This window comes from Caretta caretta, chromosome 3 (genome assembly GCF_965140235.1).
Source record: "Caretta caretta isolate rCarCar2 chromosome 3, rCarCar1.hap1, whole genome shotgun sequence".
NCBI classification, from domain to species: domain Eukaryota; kingdom Metazoa; phylum Chordata; order Testudines; family Cheloniidae; genus Caretta; species Caretta caretta.
Genome location: NC_134208.1, coordinates 69,643,113 through 69,661,763, shown reverse-complemented (window position 1 = coordinate 69,661,763; position 18,651 = coordinate 69,643,113). Strand labels below are relative to the sequence as shown.

Genomic DNA, 18,651 nt, shown 5'->3' with positions numbered 1-18,651 from the left:
TCCTACCACACTGGTGGGATCCAATGTGAAGTACTATGAACCATCAGCTTCTTTTTCTTTTCATGCAAGATTACACTGGTAAGCCCTTCATGACAGGGGTTCTCTCTTTTCTGTTAGTACAGAGCCTGGCACAACAGGTCACCCAGTTAGTGCCCAAAAGCCACTGTCCTACCATAATATACGTATTTAGTAACAATAAATAATAAATGCTTTCCACAGCAAAAGCCAGATTGCACCTCTACCCTAAGGACAGTCTAGTGCTGCTGTTGGCACTAGAAATTTCAAAGGGTTTGGGGACATGGTCCTGACCCCTTCCACAGTAACCAGCAAAGCTGAGCAGGTGGGAGTTGGACATAGGGACAGTTGTCACCATGTCTGCTCTGTGTCCCTGGAGTCTTTCTGGCTGAGTTGTCTACAATGCCTACGGGGAATCCTGCTGCTGCACGATCCCAACAAAGGAAGCGGTTTTGCCACCATATAGCCCCGAATATACAAAGACCTAGAGGGATGGATGGATAAACAACCAAATATATTTGCATGATCGTAAGATAACTTGATCCTTGAGATATTTAATTAAAGTCAGTTCACTGCTGTCTGAATTAAGGCTTTCTGAAAGTCAGACACCAAGAGTTTAATATTATATAATCCCTCCTTCTGCTATGTCATCTAATGTAATATTATTATGCCTGCTTCTATGTCAGATCTAAATCCCTATGGCACTTTGTTATTCTGCTCACATAAGGTTCAGCATAAAGCTGTGTATAAGAAAATGAATTAATTTAAAAAACCTCCCTTACTGTCATACTCAGAGCAGTGATCTTTTCTAACAAACAGGCTGGAGAGACATATCATAGGGTCAACTAAATGAATATTGTTATAGTGAATGTATGCCGTCTAGCCAAAGATATCAAGGGAATTAATAAAAAGACTATTATTATTCATTCATACCATGGCCCACAGTATAGCATCCCTACATATTTGAGCAAAGAAGACTTTTTAATGGACATTAATTTTATATAATGGCTATTACCACAATTGTGTTTCTGCCCCACTGATTTTACTGCAAGTCAAAAATGACCTTGTTATAAACAGAAACATGATGTTAACTACTTGAAAGTCTACCTTATTAAAGAGATCTGGAATTAACTGAGTAGAACATTCCTTTACAATGTCATAAAGATATTTGTCTTAATATTTGACATTTTTAAATAGTAACATGGCTAATAATTTTAGGTCACTTGATAGTCTAAATAATCACAGAGTTGAATAAGGTGTGGATGTGTCCAAGGTTTAAACCGATATAAACAACTTCAAATGGGAAATCAATGTATTAAAATGCCACATGTATGATACAAATTAATTGACTGATTTCACCTTATTAGACTCCACAGCTAGTCAATTGAAGAGGCTGAATAAACACTAAAATACTAAAACCTGCTGATTTATAAAGTACTTGCACTTAAAATAAAATTAAGTCCCCATTACAGTTTACCAAAACCAGAACTTTACAACATTTCACTATGACAGAATATGTGAAATGAGTTGATGGTTAACGAGATTGACTAATTTCTTGTGGACACATGTTCCTATCACATGGAGCAAACTATAAATTTAACAGCCTTAAGCAGCACCTCAGAGAGTGTGAAGGAAACCAAAGGAAAATACATGACAAAGAAGTAGAGCTTAAAAAAGGAAAACAGTGAAAAAAGATCTGAAAAGAAAATGATGTGATTGTGTCATGTTTGCTCCTGCTCATGAATTCCTTCCCAGCCCACAGTAAATGTAGTGGTTGGTGTGTGGACAAATGCTACAGTTGGATCAGCAGCAGATGTAGGGATTATTTTATGTGGCATGCACTTATTTGATTTGTTACTCACCAACTAGTCCTGTTTTTTCAAGGATGAACAAGGCTCACACTAATTAAACAAGTAGACCTAGAGGAAGGGTTCTTAAACATTTTCTCAAGCCTTGTCTACATTAGGAAAATTCATTTTTCAGCTCCATCAATGGTGGCAACAATGGAAACATTACTTGCCACTCACCTGTTCTACAGCTTCCACTATCACTACCACCAGTGAACCTAGAATGGGGCAGAAAAACATGTACAAGTTTTCCCAGTGTACGTGTACTCATAGTGAGGGCCCCATCTCAACAGAGGAATTTTCTTGTAGACAACTCCACTTGCACTTTAGATTTTGTGGGCTGCCTCACCTCCCATTCACCTTAACATCCTGGTAGCCACTAAAGCAATCTCTCACTTGTAACATTAGGGGAAAAAAACGGTGTTCTTATCTGTCTTCAATAAAACGCAGCCAGCTCTGCATGGACCACCAAGTGTCTACAGATCACAGCTTGAGAGTCACTGACCTAGAGAACAGTCTATTCACTAATCTTCTCATGTCTGTCTTCTTTTAAAGTTTAATATAGGCAGATTTATAATCTGGGAAGTTTTTCTCATTTGTTTTCAAAGGAAATGAACTACTCACCACCCGTTGTGCTAGGCAGGGATTTGTCAGGTATTAAAGTTATACTCAGTCTGAGTGCATTTTGAATTCTGGAGTGATTCTGATACAAAAATAAATGCTTGAGTTGCACAGTCACTGTCTCCGTTTCTTATACAAGAATGGGTTCTCCCTCACACATGCAGAGCTTTTATCACTGCAGCTGTGCAGGAACTGGAATTTCCCTCCTGTGGAAAAGTTGTCATTCAGGAAAAAAAAAATTCATTGCAAATCAGAGTCAAAAACCAGATCTACAACATTTCCCATGAGAGGGAAATTTAAAAAACAAATCATGTTGGAAGAACCAAAACAGAATTTTAAAAAATTTCCAGTTCCCCCCTTGTCAGGCTTCCTGGCTCTGTGGCAGCCTGCCAGGTGAGCTAGGGAGACTGGGAGTTTGGGAACTGGGGCTTTCGGGGCTTCTTGGCTCCTCACCACCACACCTAACTGAACTGGGCTTGCGTAGTTGCTTAGTTCCAATGACATTAGGTACTTACATTGCTTCTATTCATTTGTACGCACATTTAAACCTTCAAGTATAAATAAAATCTGTGCCATGCCCTTCCACCTTTAATGACTCCCTTTTCATAAAGCCCAAATCCTCCCTTGCCCCATCACCAGGGCCCATAAGGCAACAAAAGTAGGTGGTGATAAGTAACAGTCACCCTGGATTTGTCAAGAACAAATGGTGTCAAACCAACTTAATAGCTTTCTTGGACAGGGTATCAAGCCTTGTGAATGGGGGAATGTGGTATATCTTGACTTTAGTAAGACTTTTGATACTGTCTCACATGACCTTCTCATAAACAAACTAGGGAAATACAATACCTAATGCAAACATCATTCTGGAATGTATTAGCAGGAGTGTTGTAAGCAAGACACAAGAAGTAATCCTTCCACTCTACTCGATGCTGATTAGGCCTCAACTGGAGTATTGTGTCCAGTTCTGGGTGCCACATTTCAGGAAAGATGTGGAGAAATTGGAGAAAGTCCAGCGAAGAGCAACAAAAATGATTAAAGGTCTAGAAAACATGACCTATAAGGGAAGATTGAAAAAACTGGGTTTGTTTAGTCTGGAGACAAGAAGACTGAGGGGGGACATGATAACAATTTTCAAGTACATAAAAGGTCGTTACAAGGAGGAGGGAGAAAAATTGTTCTTGTTAACCTCTGAGGATAGGACAAAAAGCAATGAGCTTAAATTGCAGCAAGGGTGGTTTAGGTTGGACATTAGGAAAAACTGTCAGGGTGGTTAAGCACTGGAATAAATTGCCTAAGGAGGTGGTGCAATCTCCACCATTGGAGATTTTTAAGAGCGGATTAGACGAACACCTGTCAGGGATGGTCTAGATAATACTTAGTCCTGCCATACATACGGGGGACTGGACTAGACCTCTCGAGATTCCTTCCAGTCCTATGATTCTATGAAAACCAGTATAGCTTCAAGCTGGGATTCTGTTGGGAGCTTGTGCAGTGCATTCCTCACCCCATGCAGCTTTCATTTGTAGGGGGTCCTCTGTGGCATCACGAAAAGTGTTTGAGGAAGGCCTGCCTTGTGCAGGAGGTCGGACGAGATAATCATAATGGTCCCTTCTGACCTTAGTATCTATGAATCTATGAAGGCAAGTTGTGGGGAAGGGGTGTGAGTGGCAAGTGTGGCTAATGGATCCATAACTACACGGTTCCACCTGCAACCGCGTAACACAGTAGGCCGGGCAGAATACCTTCTGCTTCAATGGGCCCGCTCTCATGCTTAGAGGTAAGCACATGTTGAAGTATGTTGCTGGTTGTGGTCAGACTGCTCCACACCTTTCACGATCAAGCCCAAAATACATACTTGAAATTCCACCTCACGTGTTTTTGTCCCAAGGTGGAATCCTTATTAGCACATTCAGTAACTCAGTCAGGCAAATATTTCTGAGACTGTTGCTATGCTTCTCCGGAACAGCATGGCCACTGAAAACCTGTGTGAATGCAGAAGGCTGCAGCAATATAAATGGAACAGGTCAGCTATGTCACTGGCTAGTGCTCCTTTCACCTTGCCCTTGCACTGTATTGTACCTCAGTGGGAGGTGTCAAAGAACTGGCACTATCATTGCAGGTAATCAGCCTGGATTCATGCTCTACTGACACTGTGCTGACTTATCCTACCGAAGCACCTGCTGCTCTGTGTGAACTCCCCTTTTCTACAACATAAATGGATATAAGGTTTTATCCAACGTGTGACACCCCCCCCCCGCCTCCAACAGATGTTGGGAGTCCATGTGCCACAGCAGAAATGGCAGTAGGGTAGATGATATCTTGCAAGCTAAAAGCCCTAGTGCATTATCAGAACAGAGGTTTTCTAGCTGTCTTGTTAAATGTATGTTATTTAAAGTGCTTGCTACTGGAATTAGTTTTCATGATGGTGTCGTTATATTCTTATTTAATATTGATATAAAAGTAGCACTTATAGATCAGGATCAGGACCCTACTTCCCCCTCCCCCCAACCTTCCCCCATTGAGCTAGGTGCTATACAAACACGGAGGTGTCATGGTCCTTGCCTGGAACCGCTTACAAGATATGGCTTTGTCACAACATAAAATTCTTTAAAGCACAACTAACGCAACTGCATAATGATAGCAACTTCAAATTAGGGACAGGTGAGGACTTTTTGCCTAACTTCAAGCACACCTGAATACTGAATGTTTGAAAGTTTGATTCAGATTGAACTTCTTTGAGTTCAAATTCCGTTTAGGAGAGACTGGAAAAAGGAGGGAGAGGAGAGATTATCCACAACGGACAAAGGAATGAGAGAAGAGGAGAAAGAAAAATCTATTAAAAAATGACAGCGCTCTCAAAAATTCACACAAGATGAATGGAGCTTGTCACATTGTGAGGGTTTTTTTCCCCCCATTCCTTTTGTTATCAGCAAAGTGAAATCGCAAGGATTGTGGTTTCTTCCTCTTATTTTCCTGTATCTTCCTTGGGATTTCTTCATAAAGAACTAAGATTTATAATGGGCTGGCTCCTTTCCAAAATGCTTCACCCCGGCTATGGATGAGCCATACATAGGTAGTGTCAGTGCTGGAGACATGGAAAGAGGAAAAAAGATATTGGGATTATTATTGTGGCTTTCTCTTCAAGGAACCACAAATTACATCATCAGCCCCAAAATGTTTTGAACGCTATTTTATAAAGGTAACTAAAGTCAGATGATATAAAAGGGATGGTATTTAAATGTCTAAATCTCATTCTACCACAGGTCCTGCCATTCCTGTTGGAGTAGATGTACAGGTTGAAAGCTTGGATAGTATTTCTGAGGTTGATATGGTATGTAACACTATTTTAAGCCTTGATTATTCCTAGTCAGGATAAGTCCCTATATGGATTTCAGTTTAGCTGTCAGATGAAGGCAAATGCAGTTAAAAACAACTTTTAGCAATTTTGAAAGGCCCATAATCAGAATTAACATCTTAATAAAGATTGACTCTGTTCAAAGAGTCATCGTGAGGACTTCAGATAAAGATGATTAAAATTCCAAGGGAACAGAGACCTTGAAAAGAAGATGAGCATGATCTTGGTGGATATGCAGGAGTCAGGAATATGAACAGTTGCCTACTGTGGTCATTTCATTGTACCCCATAGCAGAATTCAGGTCACTTGGGTTCAGGTAGCTATAAAAACTTTTGTGAGGATCATCAAAGCCTTACTTATTTTTAAATTTATTATGGAAACAGAAAATCTATTCTCAAATGTATGGATCTGAGGGGAACATTAGAAGAACGAATTAGTATAATAAATCAAAACAAGCTGCTTCCTACCTTCTCATCTGTATAGGCAGTCCCTCCAATTCAGAATGGACTCTGCTTCTATCTGTGCTGAATTTGTGATGGATAACCAGATTTCAGTCATCAGTGCTGCTACTCCAGAGTTTAGCAACAGCACTAAATTCAGTTGTAATTTATTGTTATTGTGTTTTTTAGAAAGGAAAGAAATATGGATCCAAATCTCAACAAATAAGTGCTACTGGCAGTAAAAGGTATATGTGAGAGAGCTATTCTCTCAGTCTCCTGCTTTGTGCTGGAGAAAGATGGAGCAAAAAGACTGGAGAGAAAAAGAAATGAAATGGGAAAAGGAGGAGAAAAAAAAGAGGGAATCTTCTCTTTTCCACTTTCCCTTCATCCCCTTCCTCACTGTTCCTCTTACATATCATGGAGTGTGGTATCTAGGCATAATCTGCAGGGCTAAGGACAGGGTTTTAGCTTAATACCTAAACTCCACAGTATTTTTGTCTTTAATACAAACAGTTAATATTACTGTCCTGTAGTCCTTTTGTGCCACCGTCGTTCTGACTTTGCTATACAAGGGAGCATATCATCAAATGAGAAAACAAGCCGTTTTCCCGTTTGAAAAACTGAGGATCAGACCTAAAGCTAGAATTTTTCCCTTTAGGTTGTAGTTACAGTGTTAAACATACTGCTGAGGACAGCTTGCTTTGTATCCTATCTGATACAAAACAAATTATAATTTCCTCTAGCAATAAGAATTGAAAGATTGATTGGATTTTATCAAGCCACAGTTGGATCCTCATTATAAGAACTTGGCTTGTGAGCATTGATATTGAAAGCAGGGATTTTCTATGGGATGTGAGTGACAATGTGGTGGAAAATCCACAGAAAGCAACCAGTGCAAGGGAACCAGATCTCTGATGTTTCAAGATAATATAGCAAAACTAAGCCCTAGGTAGCTCATTAAATAACACGCTAGTCTTTACCCAGGAAACCTCAGGCTTTACCTAGATCAAAGGTCCCCAAACTGTGGGGCGTGCCCCCCTGGGGGCAGCACAGAGGAACATTCAGGGGGTATGGCTGGGCCCAGGCCAGGGAGGGAGCACCACCCAGCTCTGCTCCTGGCCTCGACCCCAGCTGCTGCCCCAGCTGCCAGCCTTAGCCCCTGGCCTAGGCTCCACTCCTGGCCCCAGCTGTGTCCCCCTTACCCCTATCCATGTCTCCCACTTCCAGAGTCGGGTCCCCACTCCCAGCCCTAGCTCTGGGCGGAAGAGGGTACGAGATAAAAAATTTGGGGGTCACTGACCTAGATCCTTGCCCCTCAGAAAGCTGTGAATTCTGCTCCCTTTTCCCTTGAGTTACATCTCTCTGACTGCCTGGGGCTTTGTTCTTCAACCATAGGATATGAGTTATTCCCACTGAAATTGTATCCTTGCATCCTGTAGCAGGAGAATAGGGCCCCTGGCCAGCATGGGTTTAGCCTTTTAATAAGAACCTTTCTTAGCGTGCTATCCTGGTAGTCCAACCTTTAAATCTGCAGCCCTAAATTAATCATTTTGCTTCTGACAGTTGCAGATGGCACCTCCTTGTCTCCCAGCTAGTAAGTAAGAAGCTGCAATCGATTAGACTGGCTCTAGTAGTGCCAAAGGACCATAGGGGTTGCTCAACCAGATTAGATCTTGGTCCGTTAAATCAGATACCTTTAATCCATCAACTGTAAGCTACTACTGCGTCTGTGAATATCTGACTGCTTTGTGGGAAAAGAGACCAAGATGACATCAGCCAGTGACCACACCATCTCAATATTGTGTGTGTAAAAACGAGTCCTTTCAAACATGCTCTTAGTAAGGTTTTTTAACTACTGCTGCACCACTGGGGGCGGGAACTGTATGTGAGCTGCTCTTCCTCGAGCCCAGGCAGGCAGGGCTTTTGAAACTACTTTTGTAGCAAATTGCTTAATGGGGAACATAAAAATAATTACATTTTAATCTCTAAGTATGAAGGGGTTATTTAGTTTAGGAAGATGCAGCTGACAGGTTGGGATCAATGGCAGAAACAGATATTTTTCTTTATGCTGCTGTAGGTGTTTTCCAGGTTTAAAGTGAATTTTTATTTATATACTTCTAGAATAGGGATAACAGTCCCATCACTCTACTGTTGTTGGGAATAATATGATTCTTTCTCTAGGATACGTTGCTCAGTGCTCAGACTCATACCTTAGCTAATTTGAACAAGATTTTATTTTTTCAAGCAGACTGGGTATATGATTATCCTTTAACTAACATTCTGTCAGAATTCAAAAAGCCTGTACTGATATAGTGATATGTATTTTCCTTTGAAGGTTGAATTTCAATGTGTCCTATAGACTAATAGCTTCTAAGGAACACCTGCTACAAATTGTATTAACATTGTATTACTGTCCTGTAGTACTTGGCGGGAATGCATTGATATCTGCATGTTACTCTGTTAGGGTGTTTGTAATGTAGGACACAAAAAATGTTTGGGCTGTGGAACTTTCCCAGAATGCTTCATGTCTACGGGAAACTGTTCTGTGGAATTAGCCTGAGGAAGAAAACCATGCTTAGCAGAGAAGAGATTCAATCTGTATGAGACATATTAGTATAGCAATAGATGATTTCCTTTCTAATGTTTGGAAGGCATCATTGTGACACATTCTTTCATGGTTCTCTTTTCTTCTGGTGCAGGACTTTACTATGACACTGTACTTAAGGCACTACTGGAAGGATGAACGCCTCTCATTTCCTAGCTTCACTAACAAGAGCATGACGTTTGATGGCAGGCTGGTGAAGAAGATTTGGGTTCCAGATGTCTTCTTTGTGCACTCCAAAAGATCATTCATTCATGACACAACCACTGACAACATCATGTTGCGAGTGTTCCCAGATGGTCATGTGCTATATAGTATGAGGTAACCACACAATCTAGCTTACTGTCTGTGAACAGCCATTTATTGTTTGCCCAACTCTATTCTGAGTCAGTTTTGCTGAAGATAGGAATTGCCCTTGCGACATTCCTCAGGCTATAATCTGGATTGTTGGACAGCTGCGTCCCTTCATATCTCCAACCTGGGGTGCCTTTTATACTGCTTTGCTGTGAGAGCAACCACTCCTGGTCCTGCTTTCACATAGTCTCTAGCATGCAGAATCACTCCCAGCTGAATTACATTACAGGGTGACACCAGTGACTTCCCAGTCCCAGACCCTGCCCCCAGAAATGTGCATCTTGTACTGCCCAGCTCTCTACTGGACAATGCAAGCTCCTATAAAAAGTCAGTCATTTCATCAATGGAAAATGATAAGCAGAAACCTTATCATCTCAAGTGGAGGTTCCATGACACTTCAATCCAAACACACATGGGTTTAGATAAAACAATAAGCAAGTTTATTAACTACAGAAAGATAGATTTTAAGTGACTGCAAGTAATGGGGCATAAAGTCAGAATGGGTTATAAAGAAAATAAAAGATAATACGCAAACTAACACCTAATTTAGCAAGCTAAATGGCTTGAAAACCAAGTTTTTTTCTTACCATAGGCAAGTAGCCTCCTAACCATCAATGGTTAGAGAATAGCTTAGTGCATCAGAAGTGTTTGTTCTTCAGCCAATATGTGCTTTAAATTAGGCTCTGCAGTACACTAGATTGTGACCTCCAGAACTGTCCATTTTTGCTTCATATTTGCTAGAAAAACAGACATTCTCTTTATTTTCTGGGATAGGTTGAACATCACTATCAAGCTTTAACCAAAGTTAATTGAGGCTGAAGTGGCTGCTAAAAGATGTACCTTAGTAGCTGCTTCTCAGACAGATTACTGGCTGAAAGAATTCTGAGGGAACACCTCAGTAGTGCATAGAATCATAGAATATCAGGGTTGGAAGGGACCTCAGGAGGTCATCTAGTCCAACCCCCTGCTCAAAGCAGGACCAATCCCCAACTAAAACATCCCAACCAGGGCTTTGTCAAGCCTGACCTTAAAAATATCTAAGTAAGGAGATTCCACCACCTCCCTAGGTAACGCATTCCAGTGTTTCACCACCCTCCTAGTGAAAAAGTTTTTCTTAATATCCAACCTAAACCTCCCACACTGCAACTTGAGACCATTACTCCTCGTTCTGTCATCAGCTACCACTGAGAACAGTCTAGATCCATCCTCTTTGGAACCCCCTTTCAGATAGTTAAAAGCAGCTATCAAATCCCCCCTCATTCTTCTCTTCTGTAGACTAAACAATCCCAGTTCCCTCAGCCTCTCCTCATAAATCATGTGTTCCAGCCCCCTAATCATTTTTGTTGCCCTCCGCTGGACGTTTTTCAATTTTTCCACATCCTTCTTGTAGTGTGGGGCTCAAAACTGGACACAGTACTCCAGATGAGGCCTCACCAATGTCGAATAGAGGGGACTGATTACGTGAGATTGTTTTTTAAATGTAAATTAAAAACAGGTTTTTTTAAAAAATACACCTATTTAAAATTAAATTCAAAATTAGGACTACTTATGTTAAGGCTGAAAGTTAAAATAATCTATTGAAATCATTTAAATTAAATAGAAATTAATAATTTAAGGAGTATATGTTTGCTTGCAACATTTAAATAAAGTCAACCCACTTCACCTGTTGGAAGTCAGGTGAAGCACCTGAAACCAGAATTTGTTGAAGTGCTAATCCAGCTTTTGACAGCAAGTAGCCTTTTCTGCAGTTGCAGGGAGAATGTTTTTTTTAATTTCAGTTTATTCAACTAGTTCAGTTCGCTGACTAGTTAATTAAAAGTTAAAAAACCAGTGGGAATTGAAAAAAACCCGGAAACCTTGTTTTGCCTCTTCAGATCTATTAATAAAAACTAGATGGGAGAGAATGAGATCTACTAGTTCTAAAATCTCACCTGACTTGGTGACCAGAAACAATCAGTCCAATTCACTAACTACTTCCTTTGTTTAATAAATCAGTTGGTTTTAAATGCAAAACACGTTTTTAGTAAACTTACTGTATTTTTCTTATGGATCCAGGATAGTTAAGGTAGTTTTATTTAACAAATAAAAAAACATTTAAAATGCTATTTTCGAGCATTTTAAATTTAATTTGAATTTCTATTCAAAGAACTTGACACAAATCACATATAAAAATGAATCGTCATCTAATATACAAGAACTGCATTGTTAACCATTTTCTAACACAAAAATGGTAAAGGTTAAGAATCTGAATAAATGTAAATTAAGCGATATCATAGCTTAAATAAATGTATATAGATACAGTGTATCCTCCTGGTTAGCAAAAAGAAGCACCAAATTTACAGATTCATAGATTCCAAGGCCAGAAGGTACCACTGTGATCATCTAGTCTGACCTCCTATATAACACAGGCCATAGAACTTTCCCCAAATAATTCCGAGAGCAGAGCTTTTAGAAAAACATCCAATCTTGATTTTAAAATTGTCATTGATGGAGAATCCACCACAACCATTTTAAATTATTCTAATGGTTAATTACTCTCGCGGTTAAAAATATACACCTTATTTCTAGTCTGAATTTGTCTAGGTTCCACTTGCAGCCACAGGATAGTGTTAGACCTTCTTCTGCAGCATGGAAGAGCTCATTACTAAATATTTCCCGCCCCCCATGTAGATACTTGTAGACTAAACAATTCAACCCTTAACCTTCTCTTCATTAAGCTAAATAGATTGACCTCCTTGAATTTATCACTACAGGGCATGTTTTCTAATCCTTTAATCATTCTCATGGCTCTTCTATGAGCCATCTCTAATTTATTATCATCCTTCTTGAATTGTGGGCACCAGAACTGAACACAATATTCCAACAGTGGTCCACCAGTAGCCAATACAGAGGTAAAATAATCTCTCTCCTCCTACTTGAGATTCCCCTGTTTATGAAGCGTCCCCAGGATCACATAAGCTCTTGGGCCATACGTGTCACACTGGGAAATCATGTTCAGCTGTTTATCTGTCATATCCCCCAAATCTTTTTCAGAGTCACTGCTTCCCAGGATAGAGTCTCCCATTGTGTGACTATCGCCTACATTCTTTGTTTCTAGATATATATGTTTATATTTAGCCATATTAAAATGCATATTGTTTGCTTGCTCCCAATTTACCAAGTGGTCCAGATTGTTCTGAATCAGTGACCTGTCCTCTTCATCATTTACTAGTTACCCAGTTTTTGCATTGTCTGCAAACTTTATCAATGATGATTTTAAGTTTTCTTCCAGATCATTATTGTTATAAATGTTAAATAGCATAGAGCCCCGAACCGATCCCCACAGGACCCCCCTGGAAACACACCTGCTCGATTATGCTGTTTATAGTTAGATCGAGACCTATCAGTTAGCCAGTTTTTAATCCACTTAATGTGTGCCATTTTAATTTTGTATTATTCTAGTTTTTTAATCAAAATGTCATGTGGTACTAAGCCAAATTCTTACAGAAGTCTAAATATATTACACCAACACTATTAACTTCATCAGCCAAACTTGTAATCTCACTATTCTCACTACCATGAGGATTTTGAATGGGACCCAGTCCAGCAGGCAGGTTCAGAGCAGACCTACTGAATTGGTCCCCATGGGTGAGTTAGGTACTCCTCCACCTACCTTCCCCTGGTTTATGGATCACTCTAGGGCTTAGAGGGGAGATAGACATCTGTGTAGCTAGAGTGAAGCAGCAATATGCATGCCCAGAGGCAGAAACTGGGGAACTTTTATAATGAAACTTTAGGCACTGAGTGAATTTAGGCACCTAAAGGGTTAGGTGGCAGCCAGAAAGGAGTTTTGTGGATTGTAGTGAACTCTACAAATGGGAGTTAGGTGCCTAAATCTGGTTTAGGCTCCTAAGTACCTTTGTGAATCTGGGCCTTAGTTTCTCTATTCCTGATCTGTAAAATGAGCATAATAGCACTTCCTTACCTCACAAGAGTGTTGGGGAAGATAAATACAATAAAACTCATGAGATGCTCAGATTCTTGGGCAATGGGGGCTGTCTTAACCATAAGGGTAGCCTAAAATTCCTCCTTACCTGTAAGGGGTTAAGAAGCTCAAATAATCTGGTTGGCACCTGAACAAAGGAACCAATGGGGACAAAAGATACTTTCACATTGGGGGGTGGGAGGCTTTGTTTTGGGTTCTTTGTTTCTGTGTTCGTTTGCTCTTGGGACATCAATCCATGTCCTCCAAACCATTCTGAACCAGTCTCTTATATTACAGAAGTTGTTAGTACAGCCAGGCAAGGCGTATTAGTTTATCTTTGTTTTCTCAACTTGTAAATTCTCCCTTTGCTGGAGGGAGGTTTATCCGTGTTTTGTTGTATCTTTGAAACTAAGTCTAGAAGGGGTTCCTCTGTGTTTTGTGCATCTTTTGTTACCCTGTAAAGTTATCTTCCAACCTGATTTTAAGGAGGGGATTTTTACCTTTTCTTTTTTTTTTTAAATAAAATTCTTCTTTTAAGAATGGATTGATTTTTTTTTCAGTGTCCAAAGATCCAAGGATTTGGGTCTGTGTTCACTTTGTACCAATTAGTTAGGATATTATTCTCAAGCCTCCCCAGGAAAGGGCGTGTTAGGGCTTAGGGGGATATTTTGTGGAAACAGGAACTCCAAGTGGAACTTTCCCTGATTCTTTGTCTAAATCACTTGGTGGTGACAGCATACTGTTCAAGGACAAGGTGGACTTTGTGCTTTGGGAAAGTTTAACCTAAGCTGGAAAAAATAAGCTTAGGGGGTCTTGCATGCGGGTCCCCACACCTGTACCCCAAAGTTGAGAGTGGGGAAGGAACCCTGACATGGTGGCAGAGCGCTGGGATCATTTGGAACCAGAGATAATTTTGAATCAGAAGCACAAACCTTAGGAATTCTTTTCTCTTCTTTTAGCTGCTTGGGGAAAGCAGGAGCTGAGAACAGCTGGAGGTTTTTTTTCTTTTCTCTTTCTTTGCCTGGAGGAAAAGGTGTTAGGGGTTTTTTTTAAACAAAGGTGTTAGCTACAGCCAGGAAATTCACAAGCAGGATTTTTTTTTCTTTTTAGTTCTTGGGTAAGCTAGGCAAGCAGAAGCTAGGATGTCAACAAACAAGGTCCAACAGAAACTAGAATTAGCTAAATTTGAAGCTGAAGAGAGACAAAAAGAACATGACAGATAGATAGCCTTAAAACGCTTGGAGTTGGAAGCAGAGGAGAGGAAAGAGGAGAAATGCTTGGAGGCAGAGGCAGAGAAGCACCGCTTGGAGATGGAGTTAATAGCACTTCCCTACCTCACAAGGGTGTTGGGGAAGATAAATATAATAAAACTCATGAGATGCTCAGATACTCAGGCAATAGGGGCCATATAAGTACGTAAGTGAGAGAGAGAGAGTAGACCAGGAAAAGGGAATGACATGTGCAATGCACATTTGTTTTAATAAAAGAATTATATTTCTTAGGAACTATTGCTTATCAATTTCAACATACAGCAGATAAAAAAACTGGGCACATTGTTTTAATTTGCTTCACAATATCATCACAACGTTAAGATCAAGTAAATATGCATCTTGGCAGTATGAATATACTTTCCTTGTGGTCTTCCGACAGTATGCACATAAGCAGGATTCACAAAATCACATTAGGGACTTATAAATTCAAGACCATTTGGTCTATAATGTACATTAATTGAGGGGATCTCTTATTGACAGGTTGAGTTTCTGTGCTGTCTCTGACTAAGGAATTGTTAATAACTACATGTATTAGGAAGGAAAAAGGCATATTGTAATGATACAAAGTTATACAGTATTTAACTATGATGGACAACACTGTAGAGAACAGTTTTCAGAATGGAGAGAGGTAAATAGTGGTGTCCCTCAGGGATCTGTACCTGGGCCCAGTCCTATTTAATATATTCATAAACAATCTGGAAAATGGGGTAAACACTGAGGTGGAAAAATTTGCAGATGATACAAAACTACTCAAGATAGTTAAGTCCCAGGCAGACTGTGAAGAGCTACAAAAGGATCTCACAAAACTGGGTGACTGGGCAACAAAATGGCAGATGAAATTTAATGTTGATAAATGCAAAGTAATGCACATTGGAAAACATAACCTAACTATACATATACAATGATGGGGTCTAAATTAGCTGTTACCACTCAAGAAAGAGATCTTGGAGTCATTGTGGATAGTTCTCTGAAATCATCCACTCAATGTGCAGTGGCAGTCCAAAAAGCAAACAAAAATGTTGGAAATCATCAAGAAAGGGGTAGATAATAAGACAGAAAATATCATATTGCCTCTATATAAATCCATGGCACGCCCACATCTTGAATACTGCGTGCAGATGTGGTCGCCCCATCTCAAAAAAAGATATATTGGAATTGGAAAAGGTTCAGAAAAAGGCAACAAAAATGATTAGGGGTACAGAATTAGCTTTCGTATGAGGAGAGATTAAGAAGACTGGGACTTTTCATCTTGGAAAAGAGGTGACTGAGGGGGGATATGATAGAAGTCTATAAAATCATGAGTGGTATAGAGAAAGTAAATAAGGAAATGTTATTTACTCCTTCTCATAATACAAGAACAAGGAGCCACCAAATGCAATTAATAGGTATCAGGTTTAAAACAAACACCAGAAAGTATTTTTTCACACAACACACTATCAACCTCTGGAACTTCTTGCCAGAGGGTGTTGTGAAGGCCAATACTATAACAGGGTTCAAAAGGAGCTAGATAGATTCATGGAAGATAGGTCTATCAATGGCTATTCACCAGGATGGGCAGGAATGGTGTTCCTAGCCTCTGTTTGCCAGAAGCTGGGATTGGGTGACAGGGCATGCATCACTTGATGATAACCTGTCTGTTCATTCCCTTTGGGGCATCTGCCATTGGTTACTGTCAGAGGACAGGATACTGGGCTTGATGGACCTTTGGTCTGACCCAGTATGGCCGTTCTTATGAGAAATTGTTACCATGATAGCTGTGATGACCGAAGTCTGAGCTCCAAAAATCTGCTTTGGCTAAGTTCTGCTCTGATTTATAAACCATAAAACTCCAGTTACTTCATTGGGGTGATCAGTGTGTACGTCGAGGCAGAATTTGGCCCATAATCCCTTGATCAGCAGAAAGGTTCTTTGTCAACATTTGAAATGAACCAGAGAAGTAGTAAGAGGCAGCATAAACAGGGCTATAAACTTTAAAGTGATCACTCACATCTGGACTGTCCCTACTGAATCTAGGGCCTCACTTCAAATCAGTTCATTAGAAAAAACCTCTTGGTTCCCTGGTAAATTTATTACATAATAGGGCTGATTAGATTCAGATTTATAAACTCAAGCCGGGATTGTTTCAGATCCTGAGCTCAGATGTGAATTTAACAGAGGCAAATCTTACGACTGGAAAAATAGCTGCCTCCCACTCCACCAATAATAATCAGCTCTCACAGTTTAAACAAGATTGATCCAGCACTAAGAAAAGCAGCTTTCCCCTAATAGTACATAGATGGAGGGGCCTTTCATGCTTATGTTGCTGATTTATGTATGTGGAACTCAGGCAGCTTTGTTGTGGTGACTGAGATAGAGTGAAAGCAAAATAAGGGAAGAACAGGAAGCTTGAACCTTGCTGGACATAAAGGAAGCATCATACTCTGGAAGCCAGTGAAATATTTTTTAAATAAGAAACCAATTTAATATAAGACAGAGATTCAATAAAACACACTGTGACAAAGTTCCTCCTCTGCCTTGGTGGGTCCTGCGCTTATGGGCAGATTTGCTCGCCTCAGAGGTTCACAGCAGCCCTCAGTTTGGCCACTTTTGCTAGTGGCTCAAACCTGCCGTTCACTCAGCTAACCTCATCGCTGGCCAGCATGGGGAAAAGGAAGGAGAACAATCCCCGCAGTCTCTGCTGATCCACTTAGTGAGTCAGGGGACAGGCCAGGGACCTTTCCCTCTGGTGGGACCCACAGTCCAGGTCAACTCCTCTATATCCAACAGGGGGGAGGGGGAACCTGGGCCAGCCCTCTACTCTGGGTTCCAGCCCAGGGCCCTGTGGATCACAGCTGTCTACTGTGTTTCTTGTAACAGCTGTGTGACAGCTACAACTCCCTGGGCTACTTCCCCATGGCCTCCTCCCAACACCTTCTTTATCCTCACCACAGGACCTTCCTCCTGATGCGAGATAGCATTTGTACTCCTCAGACCTCCAGCAGCACACCCTCTCACTCTCAGCTCCTTGCACACCCCTCACTGACTGAAGTGAGGTCCTTTTTAAACCACTTGCCCTGATTAGCCTGCCTGTCTTAATTGATTCTAGCAGCTGCTTAATTGGCTCCAGATGTCCTAATTAGCCTGCCTGCCTTAATTGGTTCCAGCAAGTTCCTGATTGTTCTGGAACCGCCCCTGTTACCTTAACCAGGGAAAAGAGACTTGCTTAATCTGGGGCTAATATAGCTGCCTTCTATCACTCTCCTGTAGCCATCTGGGCCGACCCTGCCACAACACTCAAATACACTAAAAATATTATTATTGTTTGCTGTTTGAGTTGCAGTAGTGTTCAGGGGCCCCAGTCTATTACGACAGTCCCTGAAAGCTACTCTAACTGGACTGGGAGCCAAACTGCCCCACACCAACTATGGAAATCATAAGCATGCAGATGTGGTGTAAGCCTTCACATGGCCTGCGCACATCCAACCATGTCTACATTTGAAGGGCAGGGCCTCTGTACTGATTAGGAAGTTTCTTAGTTCTTTTATGTGAATACATTATGCATAGTTTCTGTTTTTAAAGCTGGGAAATGATTTTTATATATTTAAAATTTATATTTTCCATGCCCTGTGACACATTTCCACTACCTTTTCTGGAATACAGCATCTCTTTTAGGAAGTAACCTTTCCTGTTTGGATTTCTAGGATCACAGTGACAGCGATGTGCAACATGGACTTCAGTCGATTTCCCCTGGACTCACAGACTTGTTCTCTGGAGCTGGAAAGCTGTAAGTTGTATAGATGTTCTTAGCTGCAAGTCCCCCTTAGCTGACTGTACACATTGGTAGGTTATACATACTTCAGAATAAAGAAAAATAATATTTTAGACCCTGAGTCAATACCTGTTGAAGTCAATGAGTGTCTTTCCACTGAGTCAATGGGCTTTGGATCAGGTCCTTATTTGTGAAGGGAGGGAGCGTGTGTGTGTGTGAGAGAGAGAGAGAGAGAGCGTTTGTAGTAGATGACACAAATTAAAAACAACGAAAGTCAAACTTGGGTCCTACTCCATGGGCTGGTGACTATTACGACATACTGGCTTGGAGGGAAAACTCAGAATTCCTGTTGTGATGGTTGGCTCTGTTTGGGAGATGATGTTTGAAACCATCATGGAGGACAATTGCTACTCTTTTCAATTTATGTACCTTTC

At 40.6% G+C, this 18,651-nt stretch overlaps 1 protein-coding gene across 2 annotated transcripts in view; it reads left to right on the top strand.

The window, feature by feature from the left end:
- The window catches only part of GABRR2 (gamma-aminobutyric acid type A receptor subunit rho2), a 60,636-nt gene that overhangs the window by 30,288 nt on the left and 11,697 nt on the right, over positions 1–18,651 (top strand). For both annotated transcript variants that reach the window (XM_048845030.2, XM_048845029.2), the window contains 3 exons: positions 5,747–5,814; positions 8,978–9,201; positions 18,150–18,232. In XM_048845030.2, the coding sequence (XP_048700987.1) occupies positions 5,747–5,814; positions 8,978–9,201; positions 18,150–18,232 (375 nt within the window). The remainder of the gene's footprint in view (positions 1–5,746; positions 5,815–8,977; positions 9,202–18,149; positions 18,233–18,651) is intronic.